This window comes from Schistocerca gregaria, chromosome 2, assembly GCF_023897955.1.
Source record: "Schistocerca gregaria isolate iqSchGreg1 chromosome 2, iqSchGreg1.2, whole genome shotgun sequence".
Taxonomy (NCBI): domain Eukaryota; kingdom Metazoa; phylum Arthropoda; class Insecta; order Orthoptera; family Acrididae; genus Schistocerca; species Schistocerca gregaria.
In genome coordinates this window covers 510,891,736-510,907,668 of record NC_064921.1, presented here as the reverse complement: position 1 = coordinate 510,907,668, position 15,933 = coordinate 510,891,736, and the positions used below count along the sequence as shown (strand labels likewise).

Sequence of the window (15,933 nt, the reverse complement as noted above, 5' to 3'; positions counted from 1 at the left end):
GGTCTTTCCGCGAAATATAAGTTGGCGGCAATAAAACTGTACTGCAGTCAGTCTCAAATGCTGGTTCTCGAAATTTCCTCAGTAGCGATTCACAAAAAGAACGTCTCCTTTCCTCCAGAGACTCCCACCCGAGTTCCTGATGCATTTCCATAACACTCGCTTGATGACCCAACCTACCAGTAACAAATCTAGCAGCCCGCCTCTGAATTGCTTCTATGTCCTCCCTCAATCTGACCTGATAGGGATCCCAAACGCTCGAGCACTACTCACGAATAGGTCGTATTAGTGTTCTATAAGCGGTCACCTTTACAGACGAACCACATCTTCCCACAATTCTACCAATGAACCGAAGACGACTGTCCGCCTTCCCCACAACTGCCATTACATGCTTGTCGCACTTCATATCGCTCTGCAATGTTACGCCCAAATATTTCATCGACGTGACTGTCAAGCGCTACACTACTAATGGAGTATTCAAACATTACGGGATTCTTTTTCCTATTCATCTGCATTAATTTACATTTATCTATATTTAGAGTTAGCTGCCATTCTTTACACCAATCACAAATCCTGTCCAAGTCATCTTGTATCCTCCTACAGTCACTAATCTCAGCCCCTGCTATGTGGTAATATAGTGGTAGATTAGGCTTGTGTGGTTTAACTACGAGTTCCCACTCTGGCGGCAAATGGTTCTGCAGTTTCCGCAGGCCTAGCAGGATCTGATCCAGCATTTACAGAGCTGGACTCAGATGCCTGTGTGCCACATGTAAGACTGCTCCCTGCAACTCCTTTACCCTGAGCATCCCACAAGCTATTAGTTAAATACTGGCCAAGCAGTATTGATGTAGGGTAAGAATAAGTTCAAGTCAGAGTATGGTGAGATTGGAGGAGGAGATTAGTGTTTAACGTCCCGTCGGCAACGAGGTCATTAGAGACGGAGCGCAAGTTCGGGTGAGGGAAGGATGGGGAAGGAAATCGGCCGTGCCCTTTCAAAGGAACCATCCCGGCATTTGCCTGAAGCGATTTAGGGAAATCACGGAAAACCTAAATCAGGATGGCCGGAGACGGGATTGAACCGTCGTCCTCCCGAATGCGAGTCCAGTGTGCAACCACTGCGCCACCTCGCTCGGTCAGGGTATGGATCTGTGGCTTGTGCAGTTTTCCTGTAGTTCAGTGGAAAAGTCCGTAAAAGTTCAGTGTCTCGTGCATCGATCTGACAACACAATGCGGCAGTATCATCGAAGGCAGAATCAGGACCAACAGGAAGTCGAGAAAGGGCGTCAGCATTTCCGTGCTTGATGTGGGCCGTTATAGTATTTCTTACTGACACTTTGACAATAACAAAGCCCAACATTTCAGCTTCTGATCCGTGCGTGGTGGAACAGTTTCGGATGGATGAAACAAGTACTGAAGTGGCTTAAGGTGCATAACTAGGTAAAACTTCCAGCCAAACAGATAATGGTGAAACTTTGTCACGCCATGTAACAGCGAGCGCTTCCTTCTACATTTGGGAATAATTAGAGTGAGTCTTGGTCATTAGCTTGGAAGCAAAAGCAGTTGCCCTGTCCTGTGAACCAAAATGTGCGACAGCACAGCACCGATTCTTTACAAAGAAGCGTCCACCGCCAAAACCACAGACTTAGCGGGATCGAAATGAACAACGCATCGCTCACTCAATAAGGCATTTTTAAGTTTCTGGAATGCATCCTGACACTCTTGGTCCAAACAAAAGGCACATTCTTCCGGCACAAACGATGCAACAGAGCCACGATCTGGGCTGCATTGTGTACAAACTGGATATAATATGCCATCTTCTCAAGAACTGTTTGCAATGCCGGCTCGTTCCACCGGACAGGAAATTGATGCATGGTCAGCAAATATGAGTGGAGAGGATGAACGCCCTGGCTATTAAGAACATGGCCTAAGTAGTGAATTTCAGACTAAAAAAAGGCACATGTGCTCAGGTGACACTGCAAACCTGCAGCTCAAACTACATGAAATAGTGTACGAAGGTTACTTACATGTTCCTCTGGTGTAGGTCCTGACACCGCAATATCGTCAAAGTAATTTGAACAGAATGGAACTTTTGCAATAAGCTCGAACAGTCCATGGATGTACTGCCGGTCCTTAGTGTCCAACTGGCACAATATTTCGGCGATCAGACATGTCGCCATCGCCAGGTGTGCTAACGAACTGAGCAATGAAAAAGAACGGGTGACCAGGGTGGATGAGACAATTACACCGACACCATCACAGACGCAGACGCGTCTCAGCGACCGCCGACGAGCGACCGCGGGCGCGGACGGCAGAGAGAACACCACGCAGGGGACTTAAGGCAGCCGCCCGCCCTCAGGAGCTCACTCAGTTCGTCAGCGCACCTGACCATGGCGACATATCTGATCGTCAAAATATTGTACCCGTTGGACACTATGGACCGGCAGTACACCCGTGGACTGTTCGAGCAAGAAATACGCCTGGAGAAACTGAGAAATCACATTTGCAGTAAGCTGTTCTAAATAGCGTTGGAATGCAGCAGGCATGGAAACGCTACCAAAGGGTAAGAGCAAAAATATGAGCACCTGTAAATGTGAGTTGACTACAAACCCTTTCTGAGAACTCCTCATTGAGCAGAATTTACAAATTCACATCGCGTAAGTCAATTTTTGAAAAATAGTGGCCCGCACCAAGCATGTCCATTAATTCCTCAGGGTGAGGAAACGAACAAGCATCAATTATTGTTTGCAGATTCACAGTGGGTTTAAAGTCAACACAAAGTTGAAGTGTTCCAAAAGACTTTGGTAATATGACTGAGGGGGAAGCCCATTGACTAGTCTAGATAGGAGCAGTAACACCATTGTCTTGCCATTCTTAAAGTTCACCTGCAACTTTCTCTCCAAGTGCAAGAAGGATGAGACGCATCCTCAAAACTTCAGGTTGCGCAGCGTCCTTCATTGTAACGTGCACCACAAAATTATTTGCTCTGCCAAGTCCTTCAGATAACTCCTCAATCAATTGAGTAACACTGTCTTTTGGATTGAAAGTAGAAACAGAACGTACATTGTCCTGAATATGAAGACCGAACAAATCAAATGAATCTGTCCCAAAAATATTTTCACAGTTTCATGATCACAAAAAGGTAAATGTCACTGTTCTGGTATGAGACTGGAATGTGGCACGCAGACTACATGTACCAAGCACTGGAATGTCCTGATCCATATAAGCAGTAATTTGCGTGCAAGATTTTGTCAACTGTGGTGAGCCCAACTGTTCATAAGTGGGATGACTAAGCAGTGTAATAGAAGCGCCAGTGTCTAACTGAGGTCGCACACAACGTCCAGCAATTACTAAGTTCACCGTTTGTTTGACTGTCGTTGTACTAGAGAGTGAATGCGGGTAGAGCTCTTTTTCTGTTGCAAGCACGAAGATTGTACATGACCTGGCTTTCCACAAGCAAAGCAAGTCACATTTCGTGAAGGGCAATTTGGTCTTATATGCGGGGGAAAAACAGTGGGGACATGATTTCGCAGCACACTCACTGGTTGACACCTGTTTACTCTGGTCACAGTGCAGTGTCCCAATTCAGCACGGCTGTCAGTCATGAGGCATTACCAGTTTGTCACTAAAGATCTTGTAATGAGTTGCAGCAAATCTATCCTATCCATGTTGTTGTAACTCCATCCTGGATTTTTCACTGTTTGGCAATCTAGAAAGACTTTTAGGTGAACAAATAAATTAAATAAAATTCTATAAACTCAATTTTGACTGCAAGTTTAATGAAATCAAATGCTCCCAGCTGTCAATATTTTTGTTGTTTTAATCACACAAGCAGATTTTATTCAATTACAGATCATTTTTAAGCATATTATGTATTTACAATGAGAGCAGCATGGCCACATAGTGAAATGCATAGATCTGAAAGACAACTGTTATTGTTAATTAGAGTTATTTTGGATAGATAGAGTAAGAATTTTCTGTGGGCTAATCTGCAAATAATTTGATTATTACAACAATAAACTCGACAACATAATGTTATTTGTCTCACTCTAAGTTTCAGTGATTGATTTTCATTTTGTCTCATTTGATTAAAGAGTGTGTATTTGTAATATAGAACAGGTCAACTTAACCAAATATTTTAAAATATTTAGCCTTTATATTACAATATAAAATGTCATACTAGACGTTATTTACATACATCACACTACAATATTTTCCATTGATTACAATATATATAGATACAAGTAATAACAGCATTCCCTACTATTTTTTTCACACATACTCTTATACACCATAAAATTATTTCCATTAACTAGTACTTTAGAAGTTTCTAGAATGTCCTTTCACTCATACAGTCATGTAGACTCTTAGGAGTATGCTTTACCAATTGTACACCTGAGTAGTGAGGATCTTTTGAACAGTTCACAGTCTATGTGGTATACTTCTCAGCTGGCCTTTATTACTTGTATCATGTGAATGAACATCTGCATTTTTTCTAGTAATCTACCATCTTCCACTAATTATATAATTGTTCTGTATATGTACATAGATGCAAAAGTCAACATTTTTAGATTACAGAAAGCAGTTCTGCATGAGTTTATTCATTTTTTATTCCAAATGGACCTAATGGCCTGTTTTTGCAAATCAACCATTTTTTTGTATTATTGCTACTGGAGTTTCCCCAAACAGTAATTCCGTACTGCAAGTATGGTTCAAATAAAGCAGGTTACACAGGACATAGAAGTTTTTTGTTAACATAATGTGTAAGCTGTTACATAATAAATATTACAGTGCTTACTTTACAACAGACATTGCCTATATCTTGTCTCCATTGGAGCTTTTTGTAAACTGTAATTCACAAAAATTTTATAGCGGTAACTTCTTCCAACCTTGTTTAATCTATTTATATATGTGTGCGATATTCCTTTTCTTCCTATTTTTCCCTATTTGTGAATCATGAACATTACTTTTTTTAGATCTGTAAGGAAGTCACTGTGTATGAGTCACCATACTGCATTATTTGTCAACATAAACCCATTTCTTTCCAGTGTTTCTAGATTTTCTTCTACACTCACTAATGTCATGTCATAACTTATCTTTCTCACTTTCTTTTATATTAAAATATCCATGAGTGTACTGCCGGCAGTACACCTGTGGATATTTTGATTATCAAATACGCCGGGAGAAACTCAAGAATCACTTCTTCTATATTGATTATAAACAGGTTGAATAGAAATGGGCCAAGCACAGATCCCTGATGACAGATCTGTATTCATATTCTGTTATCACATACTACTTTTTGTTACTGACACATTTTATCCACTGCACTGCATGCCTATGTACACTATACCTATCACGTTTTTCATTTGGTGCTGCACGGCTTTTAACTATGTTGTGCTGGAATCAGAATCCTATGTTTCTTGAGAAATGTTGACATCCTACTATACATGACCATCTCTGAAAAATTAGAGATTAAAGATATTAGTCTGTAGTTATCAGGTCATCTTTGTAACCTTTCTTGTATGTTGGTTCTACTTTGCTTATTTTTAATTTCTCGCAAATCATCCTCCTTTGAAAGAGCAATTTGCTGTATCCAAAAGAGGTTCAATTATTTCTTCATTTGCAAACTTCATTAGATATTTTTTATATTTAATCATCTCCTACAGATGTCTTTGGTTTTAATTTCTGAATTGAGGAACACTGATTGGGATGGTTGCCCAAGTATTATGCTTTGATCCCTGATGATTTCTTTCCCCCTTCAAATTTTGCACAACACACACCAAATTGTTGTTGAATATATTAGCAATTTTTGTTCCATATGTAACTGTATTATTCTCAATTCTCATTGACTTAATAAAATTTTGGTTATTTACACTATTTAACTGCATATTTGAGTGCTGATTATGTCCCATACTGTTTTACTTTTATGACTTGAATTCACTATGACTCTGCTATTGGACTGGCTTTTGCTTTTCTTATTGATTTCTTGTACTTCGTCTAATGTTACTCATATATCTCCATGTTTCCTGTTCATCTGCATTCCTTTTCTCTGGTCCTGAGTCCAATCATTTCTTTGGTAATTCATAACCTACTATGACATTTCTTTTTCTGACAGCTCGTTTTGGGGAAGACTGCAGAAATGATGGAGTAGTGTGTTTTAAAATGCTTCATATTTCTCTTTTGTGCTTTGTGCTTGCTTTGTTCCAGTGCAATGTTCATTCCTCAGTGTTATTTTTAAAATGTTTTGTGGAATGATAATCCTGACACCTCCATTGTCTTGTTCTGTTTATGTTTTTGAGCCCCGCTTTTGTAGATACAAAACATTCAACTGTGATGATCAGAGTTTGCTGTTTGCAGAACTTATGTATTAGACATGCATTTAAAACAATTTTTAATGTAGCCAGAACTGACTTCATATTTATTTCAGGTGTAAGGTCAGAGAGAAATCATGGAATAGTTGAAGCTAACAGGATTATTGGTGGAAACACTGCAAATATAGAAGATTTTCCCTATCAGGTACGAACATGAGCATGTAGTTTGATTACATTTTTTCATATAAAATCACTAAGTGTATTAAACAAATATTAAGTCAGGAACAAAACAATCAGTTGAGATTATGACCACAGTTATAAAAAAAAGATATTAGTTCCTTACATTTCTTTCAGTTTTCTAGGAAGGTTCAAATAAATATCAACATTGCACTTAACAAATTTAAGGCATGCAATATCAGGGACTCATCAATACAGCTTCTGTCCACCTAATCAGAACTTAAAAAATGCTAACAATGCACAAAAATTAGTACGAAATACAAAGAAGGGCAGCACAAATGTAATATATTCAACGAGCTTCTATTAAACATAAAGCAAGAAACTGAGAATTTGTATTAGTTCAAAAGAATATTAAAAACATACCTCATTAGCCTCCTTTTCTACAACTTATCAGGATATCTAAATTCAGGAACTGAAAAGTTCTGTTACGTACACAGCAAGTGGCAGTGTTTGTTTTAGAGCTGCATGATAAGTACAAACTGGACTCACTATTTACAGTATCAGGAAAATAATTTTTTTAAGAAAATACCATTGTAATGAAGTAAATATTAAGCTACTAACAGCAAACAAACAGCAACTGCAGTGAAACTGAGAAGGCAGCAGCTCTTTTTAAAAGTAGCAACTTTCTTACTAATTTACTGGATTAAATTTAGATGATATAAGTGAGAATAGCTGTAAGCAGTTTAGTGATAGTTCACCATTAATAGAGTGTAGAGATTAAGCCTCTGTTATATCCTTGACTTCTGTTAATGTGTACCTTGATTAATTTCACATCCATGAAGGTTCTTTTTCTTGACAGAATCTGGATGAATCCTTTTACTTGTATAAATTGATAACATTTTTGCAAAAAACCAAAGAGCAGACACATTCAGTGATGTCCATCATTACAATGCTAGAAGTAACATGAATGCATTCAACAAAATTGTACATAAATTACATGCTTAAAGAAATTGGTGAATATCTGAGCCCTTTCTGTTCCCTGAAGGCACTTATATAAATTAAAGGGATTAGGTATTAATTTAGGGGAATACTAGAGATTATATACAGTGTAAAAAATAAATTTTAGTTTAGTTTTGTTATTTGCATGCTCCACAGATCATAGTTGTGAATATTCAGTGTCAGTGAAAAATATACCAACATACTGACTATTTAAATGATTGTCTAAAGATATTACTTTTTTACATACAATGATCCATATTTAACCATGTTCAATCTCTCTCTCTCTCTCTCTCTCTCTCTCTCTCTCTCTCAGTCTCTTTCAAACTTCCTGCAAACATGTCAAATAATTTAATACATTTACAATATAATTTACATCCTGCATAAACTGTAGTAATTATTTGACTCAAGCACAGGTGTTCAACAGTTGATTTAAGGATGGACAACTGGTTTCAATAATTTGAGCTTGATATTTTTAACATACATGGTAACTCTGCTTTTCTACTTATTTTCCCTACAGATATAGACTGCTACTTTGTAAACACTGGTATTTAACATATGTACACACACGGAATATCAGTTTTCTATTGGGATTTAATATAATATATGCAATAAAATACACAAATAACAAGTTAATTAACTTTTCTTTCTACTCCTTTCACATCAAATGCATCACAGTGACTTTATTAAATAAATTTTGTTTGTGTGTGATATTTTATTTATCTCAGTTTCATTTAGAACAGTCTGTCTGAATGAGGTAGTTGGCCTACAAAGGATTCTCTCACACTTACAATCACTGAAATTCTACCATGGTGATGGTTCCCCCTTCTTATATTTTCAGCTATCAGTTCATCATGGATTATAGGTAAAAGAAGCCACATAGATGTTTGTGCTTCCATCTGTGCCACTGGCCATGATTACACAATATGTTAATGGCTTATGAGCAATAAGATTTAAGTAATTGCATAGCATATATCACATGGCATAAAAACTACAAACCAGTATTGCCGCTACAGTGTACACCTCAAAACCACTCCTTCTTAAATTGTTATTCCAGTAACAGTTAATTCATTACATTTACCATAGGGCCCATTAACAATGATGAGGAATGGGTCATTTAAATTTTTTGAGAGTGTTATAACACACTATCTCACTCTTTTTTGTGCAAAAGGATCAGCAGGTAAAATACGGGCTGTTTTTTTATAATATTGTATTTGTTACTATCTTTACTCTCTCAAATTAAAATGATTGTTGACAATGAATTTCGTCTGTGAATAATGCACTATGAAGCCACAGGTAATTTTGTAGCTGCTTAACAAGACAAAATCAAGATGTACATTTGTGAAACCCACTAATGAACCTGATTACTTTTATGGATAGGATATCATTCCTTGCTAATGTTGGAAATGTAACACTTTCTTCTGTGTTATGAAAACTTTTTGCTCATGTAGAAAATGGCACCAAAATATTATTTCATAAAATAACAGTGAGGTAACTTCAGATTTCGAGAGGCGAAATGTGTAGTACTGCTGATAGACACTTATAAAAGCAACAGTAATTCACCTCCTGGCTTATGAAACTAATCACTCCTTCCTCAAGGAGGAGAGACAAATACACTGGGGGAAGGTTAAACAGGAATGTCAAGTCTCTCACAGCCCAGTATGAAAGAGTCCCACCTGCAACAAGGATAAGTGTCCTATGGGTGAGTCCCTTTCATTCAAGGGTGTGAGAGACCTGCTGTTCCTTTCTAACCTTCCCCCATCCTATTCCTCTCTCCTTCCAATGAAAGAAAATACTAGTTCCATAAACTAGGAAGTGTATAACTGTCATTTTCATGTGTCTATTGGCAGTACTACATGCCTTGCCTCCTGAAGGTAAAAATTGGCCGGCACTTTTGTCTCATAATTTATTAGTTTTTTTTTTCTTTGCTACAAATATGATCAACATATGATCTATGTCTTCCATGATCACAATTATACTCATGGTAATATTAGCTGTACCTCAACATCATGGTAGGTCTAGTTCAAGTTTTCATCGGTAAACAACAAAAAAGTTAGAATTTTTTTACCTTGTTCATATTTCAAGCTGATACACTAAATTAATCAAAGGTTGTACATTTTTTACTTAAAAATTGGATGGGCTTTGATTACACAGAACTCCGGTAAGACTGTGTGTACAAAAACAGTTAATATCTCTGATAGAAATATCTGACATTACTTCTTCTCTCATGGTGCTTCGCTGTTCAGCTCAGTGACAATATCTGCACCATGTAGAAAATAGCTACGTTGCTCCATAGCTGAAATAAAATGGTAGCCTATAAAGATACAGCAAGAACAGCAGAGGAGCCATGATTGAATGCACATGAGATGTGCTTGCATGGTATAATTGGTAGTATACTGCAAATCAAAGACAGGGATCTGAACTTGAATGCTGGATCTGCACAGGGTTGTAACATGAAACAATAATCATCCCAGCATATACTCTTAGCACAATAATAGATTTCATCCTTGGCATTTCTGGTAATTGCAGTGTTTCTGGTTCAGAATTTGTTTTAGCTACAGCATTTGGATGGCTTGGTTACACGTCCACACTGTGGTTCCTTAACATGTTTTAATGTATTTGGGAGGTCATTTACAAGCATCAAGAACATAAGTAGCCTAAGCCCAAACTTCCAGGGACATAACATTCAATATGTTTTCATCCTGCATTTATTCTTCATTCTGTTGAGATAGTTGTTAATGTGGTCATCAGTTTTATGCTCTGTAAATGAAGAAATGTTCAAGAGTGGAATTAAAATTCAGAATGATAGGATATCAACAGTAAGATTTGCTGATGGGATTTCGATTACAGTGAAAGAGAGGAAGAAATACTGAATGCAATGAACAGTCTACCAAGCATAGAATATGGTCAAGAGTAAGCGGAAGAAAGACAAAAGTAATTTGGAATAGCGGAAATGAGAAAATTTGCATCAAAACTGGGGACCACAAGGTAGATGAATTGAAGGAACTTGTGCTCCATCTCTCATGACCTCACTATCGATTAGATGTTAAACACTAATCTCCTCCCTTCTTCTCCATATTTAATCAATCTGACTGCATCAGTAGCACACTGCTAATGATGTATGCGAACTTTATGGGACTGCTTTTCCTACTCATCTGCACTAACTTACATTTAGAGAGCTAGCTGACATTCATCACATCAGTTAGAAATTTTGTCTAAGTTGTCTTTGTATCCTCCTACAATCACTCCATGATGACACCTTTCCATGCACTACAGCATGATAAGCAAACAGCCACAGATTGCTGCTCACCCTGCGTGTCGGATCATTTATACACATAACACATAAAAGTTATATAACACATAAAATGATTGCACATGTCCCTGACTGACAATTTATTACATAAGTAAATCTTTGGTTCATTATTGGTTTATTTTAAAACATCTGGAGATAGTTTTTTCTCTAAGGAAAGTTAATGTGTTATTTTTAATGTGTTAGTTCCCAGTCTCAATGGATTTGTACTGTCATATTTTAACATTCACTGCAAAATGTTTCTTATGTTGAAACTTGTTATAGCTTTCTCTTGAAATTTCTGGTGCTCAAATCTGTGGTGCTGCCATACTGAGTGACATATGGGTCATTACTGCAGCTCACTGTGTTGCAAGGTGGGTACAGAATTAAGGTAACTGAAACTGTGATTTCTGTTAACACATTAAATTTACTAGTCTTTTCTCAATCACATAAGGAAATTAACACAAAGATGAAACTGCAGTCAACTCATTACAAAACAGGTATCAGCTTGCTAAGTGTCAAATACAAGGTGTGTTCTGCACAAAGTGCACAAAATGCTTTGTGGATGCTACCAACTGCTCTCTCTGTCAAATACCACATGCTCCATTAGTCTTTCTCTTGTTGCTGCTGCTAACAGTTTCTCATGAAACTTCAACATACAGAACACTATTACTTTAACTTATTCATCTAATATTTATTATGTTTCCTATGTGTTACTCACAATGAATACTACAATAATAAAATGCTCTTCACCATACAAACACAAGTATAAAAACAAACACCAAATTTTGAATGTGGAATCCACATATGTGACAGAGAGAATGACTATACTGTTTGGTTTGTTACACAGTACACTGCTTCTAGTTACTGTTGATTACTCTATCATCCATTTTCCCAACTGCTCACCAGTTGGTAGACAAAACTGGAATGAGGTCAGTTACTAGTAGTGAGGAATAACTCAATAACTGTGGGTGAAATAATGATGGAAGAAAAGTGAAGATAACCTATAAAATGTAGTGCACAAAAGAAAGGAAAATAATCAATAAATAAGTCAATAAATGCAAAACTGTTGAATTACGGGAGAGCTAAATGTTACTTTAACTGTTTACAGTAGTATTTGTAGTACTTATTTCATGTGACTTATTGAAATAGTGTACAGTCTTACTTCAGTGTTCAAAAATATCTTCACCCATGCTGATTGCTAATCAAGTCTGTAATTTAATGGAGCTTTGATTTCATACACTAATTTAAAACTGGATCACAGAACTTTCTTTCATTTATTAAAATGTAAGCACGTTTTTTGTAACATTAACAATGTAGATGTTCTGTGTGTGTCAGCACACTGGTTAACAGAAAACCAAGTAGACAGTTTCATTCCTCAAGGATCTGTCGTGGTGCAGGAAACAAGCAAAATGTTGGTACTGGAATTTACATCAATCATGGTTTTAAATTTTGAAAACTGGAGATGGCACCACAAAGCTCAGAAATAGATGCAGAGTTTAATTGTGTGAGACTGATTGAAGAAAATATAATACTTGTTAGCCTATATAGGTCTCCAAATGGTGATGTAATTTTTTTTTTACCACTTTGAATTAGTTGTTAGCAACCAATTTAAGTTTAAAAGAAATGTTTCTATCAGTGTTAAATGGAAAATTCAACAAGATTCCAATACTTTTTTAAAAAATATTTTAAGGTTCTTAAACTTGCATTACACTTATGGAGACATCTCTAGATGATATTATTGTTCATTTACATAGATAAGAATATGTGACTAGTCTGACTGGTGGAGAGTTTGCAGACCATGATCCATTGCCTTTAAAATTATATAAGAACCAACTTATTGCAACGAATTTTGTGGAGGCATGGGAAAGAGGTCGGGCAGAAGAGCACATTAGGTTCTTTACTGCTATGTCAAACGATACAAATTGGATGTAAATGAGTGTCAAACAGGAAAAGTAGGAGTTAAAAATGGTTAGAATATAGTGATATGGTGTCCATCTTCCCCATTAATAAAAGTTAGCTCCTAGGTAAATGTAAAGCCACAAAGTTAATTAGTTCACAAAAGAATTTGCCCAAATTGAGAAAAAAAAATGCTCTTACTTTATCAATTATATAAAAGTGAGGATAATCGAGGAACTGAGCTGAGGGATATAGTTCACAATACTTATCTTGAAAGTAAAAAAGACTGGAAAGTACGCTCTTACAGTCCAGAAAAGCAGCATGTGAAACATACTTAGAAAGTGCTTCAATTAACTATAAAGCAGCATAGGAAGTTTTAGGAAAAGCCATGTACAGGAGGTGAGCAAAAATATGTAACCATCAAAAATACATTATCATGCTTAAAATGGTGTGGGGAAAACTGTTGCCTGTTGGTATTCAAAATAGCTTCCAGGCATCTCAGAATTAAGAAATACAGGTCTTGTATGGTTTTCAGGGGAATCTTATACCACTTTTCCTGCAAAATAGTGGCAAGTTCAGGTAACAATGATGCAGGTGAATAGTAATCATGAACCCTTTCTACAAAGTGGATCCCAAAGACTCGATAACATTGAGATCGGATGACTGTGACGGCCACGTAAAATGTGACAATTCATACTTGTGCTCACAAAACAAGTCCTTGATGATGTGAGCTGTGTGAACAGGGGCCCTGTCATCTTGGAACAGAACATCATCACTGCGGGACAAACATTGTTCCATAGGATGGACCTGATCTGTTAAAATCATCACATAATCCTTGGCAGTCTACATTTATATCCATATCTCTGCAAGCCACCATACAGTGTATAGACTAGGGTACCCCGTACCACTACTAGTCATTTGCAAATAGAGTGACAAAAAAATGACTGTCTATATTCCTCTGTATGAGTCTCAATTTCTCATATTTTATCTATTTTTTCATTCTTGCATGCAGGGTGTCATGGAGGCAGTAGAATCATGTGGCAGCCAGCTTCCATTGCCGGTTCTCTAAATTTTCTGAATAATGTTTCCCAAAAAGAACATTTCCTCCCCTCCAGGGATTCCAATCTGAGTTCCCAAACCATCTCTGTAAGTTACACATTATTCAAACCTACCCATAACAAATGTAGCAGCCCACATCTGAATTTTTTTGATGTCCTCCTTCAAACGACCTGGAACGGATTCCAAACACTTGAGCAGTATTCAAGAATATGTGGCCTCCTTTACAGGTGAACCATTCTCTCCTAATACTCTCCCAATAAACCAAAGTTGACCATTCACCTTCCGTACCACAGTTCTCACTTGCTCTTTCAATTTCATATCACTTTGCAACATTACACACAATTTTAAAACAACTTGAGTGCCAAGCAGGCCACCAGTGATATCGTATTTGAACGTTACAGGCTTGTTCTTCCTACTCTTCTGCATTAACTTTCAGTTTTCCACATTTAGAGCTAGCTGCATTTCATCACACCAACTAAAACTTTTGTCTAAGTCATCTCGTGTCTTTCTACAGTCACTCAACTTTGATACCTTACCATACACCATAGCATCATCAGCAAACAACTGCAAACTGCTGCCCAACCTGTCCACCAAATCATTTATGTATATAGAGAACAACGGTGGACCTATCGTCCTTCACTGGGGCAATCCTGATGATAACCTTGTCTCTGGTGAACACTCGCTGTCAAGAACAACATATTGATTTCTATTACTTAAGAACTCTTTTAGCCACACACACATCTGTGAACTTGTTACATATGTTAATACCTTCATTAACAGCCTGCAAAGGAGCACCATGTCAAATGCTTTCTGATAATCTCGAAATATGGAATCCGCCTGTTGCCCTTCATCCGTAGTTCCCAGTATATCATATGAGAAAAGGGCAAGCTGAGTTTTGCATGAGTAATACTTGCTAAAAGCCTGCTGATTTGTGGACATTGCTTTTCACTCTCAAGGAAGTTTATTATATGAAAACTGAGAATATGTTCAAGGATTCTGCAGCAAACTGAAGTTAGGGATATTGGTCTGTAATTTTGTGGGTCTAGTCTTTCACCTTTCTTACATAATGTAGTCACCTGCACTTCTTTCTGGTCACTTAGGACTTTGTGCTGAGTGTGAGATTCACAATAAATGTGAACTGGGTAAAACTAAATTGGGATTCCATCCAGACCTGGTGATTTATTTGCTTTCAAATTTTTCAGTTGTTTCCAGAACAAAATTTTAACACTGCAGTAGAGTGTGTGCTGATATGAAACTGCCTGGCAAGTTAAAACTGTGTGCCAGACCATGACTAGAACTACATTGGCAAATGCTCTACCGCAAAGCATTTGCCTGTGAAAGGCAAAGGTCCCAAGTTCACGTCTCAGCCTGGCACACAGTTTTAATCTGCCAGGAAGTTTCATTTCAGTTTTTCTCTATACCAGGGATTCTTACTGCTACATTTTCCATATGGGAATCTGTCCAATGGTCAAGCAGTGATATGTTTGAGTGATTCTTGTGTGTAAATGATTTCTTGAATGTAAAATTTAAAACTTCAGCTTTCATTTTGCTATCTTCAACTCCACACCAGACTGATCAAGTGTCAAATGGAAGCCTTAGACCCACTTAGCGATTTTACATAGGACCAGAATTTTCTTGGGTTCTCTGCCAGATCATTTGCTAAGGTGTGATGGTGGTAGTTGTTGTACGCTTCATGCATATATCTTTTCACAGATGCATGAATCTCTACTAACCTTTGCTTTTGTCACTTGTGAATTGTCTTTTGAACTGAGAGTGCAACAGCCTCTGCTTCCTCATTATCTTCTGAATTTCATTATTAAACCATGGTGGATCTTTTTTGTCCTTTATCCAGACCACTTCAAATGCTTTTTTTCTCCCTGTTGATGATTTAGAAAGAAAGCATTTCAATACACATGGAATGCATCTAAATAAATGGGGCAAATCACAGCTCAGCCAGAAAATCAAAGCCTGAGTGAAAATTGTTTTTTATCGCTGTCAGAAATGTGACAAAATCTCACTGCCGACTTTAAAGTAGGTGTGCAAAATATCTTCCCTACAAATAAATCCTGCTACAGCAGTTCTAGAACAAGGAGAATCAATTATAGTGGGAAGTGTTGAGAAAGAAGTTATAAGAACAGTAGTAGCAGCTAAAACAACATGGTCAGGACCAGAGAACAAAGAAACAGAAAGAGTGACAACATATCCATC

General features: G+C 37.3%; 1 protein-coding gene across 2 annotated transcripts in view; it reads left to right on the top strand.

Moving 5' to 3' along the window:
• The window catches only part of LOC126329331 (trypsin delta-like), a 75,935-nt gene that overhangs the window by 10,084 nt on the left and 49,918 nt on the right, over positions 1-15,933 (top strand). The window contains exons 2-3 of one of the 2 annotated variants that reach the window (XM_049996147.1): positions 6,422-6,510; positions 11,053-11,141. In XM_049996147.1, coding sequence (XP_049852104.1) covers positions 6,422-6,510; positions 11,053-11,141 — 178 coding nt within the window. Of the gene's footprint in view, positions 1-3,769; positions 6,511-11,052; positions 11,142-15,933 lie in introns of those variants that run through there. The other variant, XM_049996146.1, reaches the window with a different exon arrangement.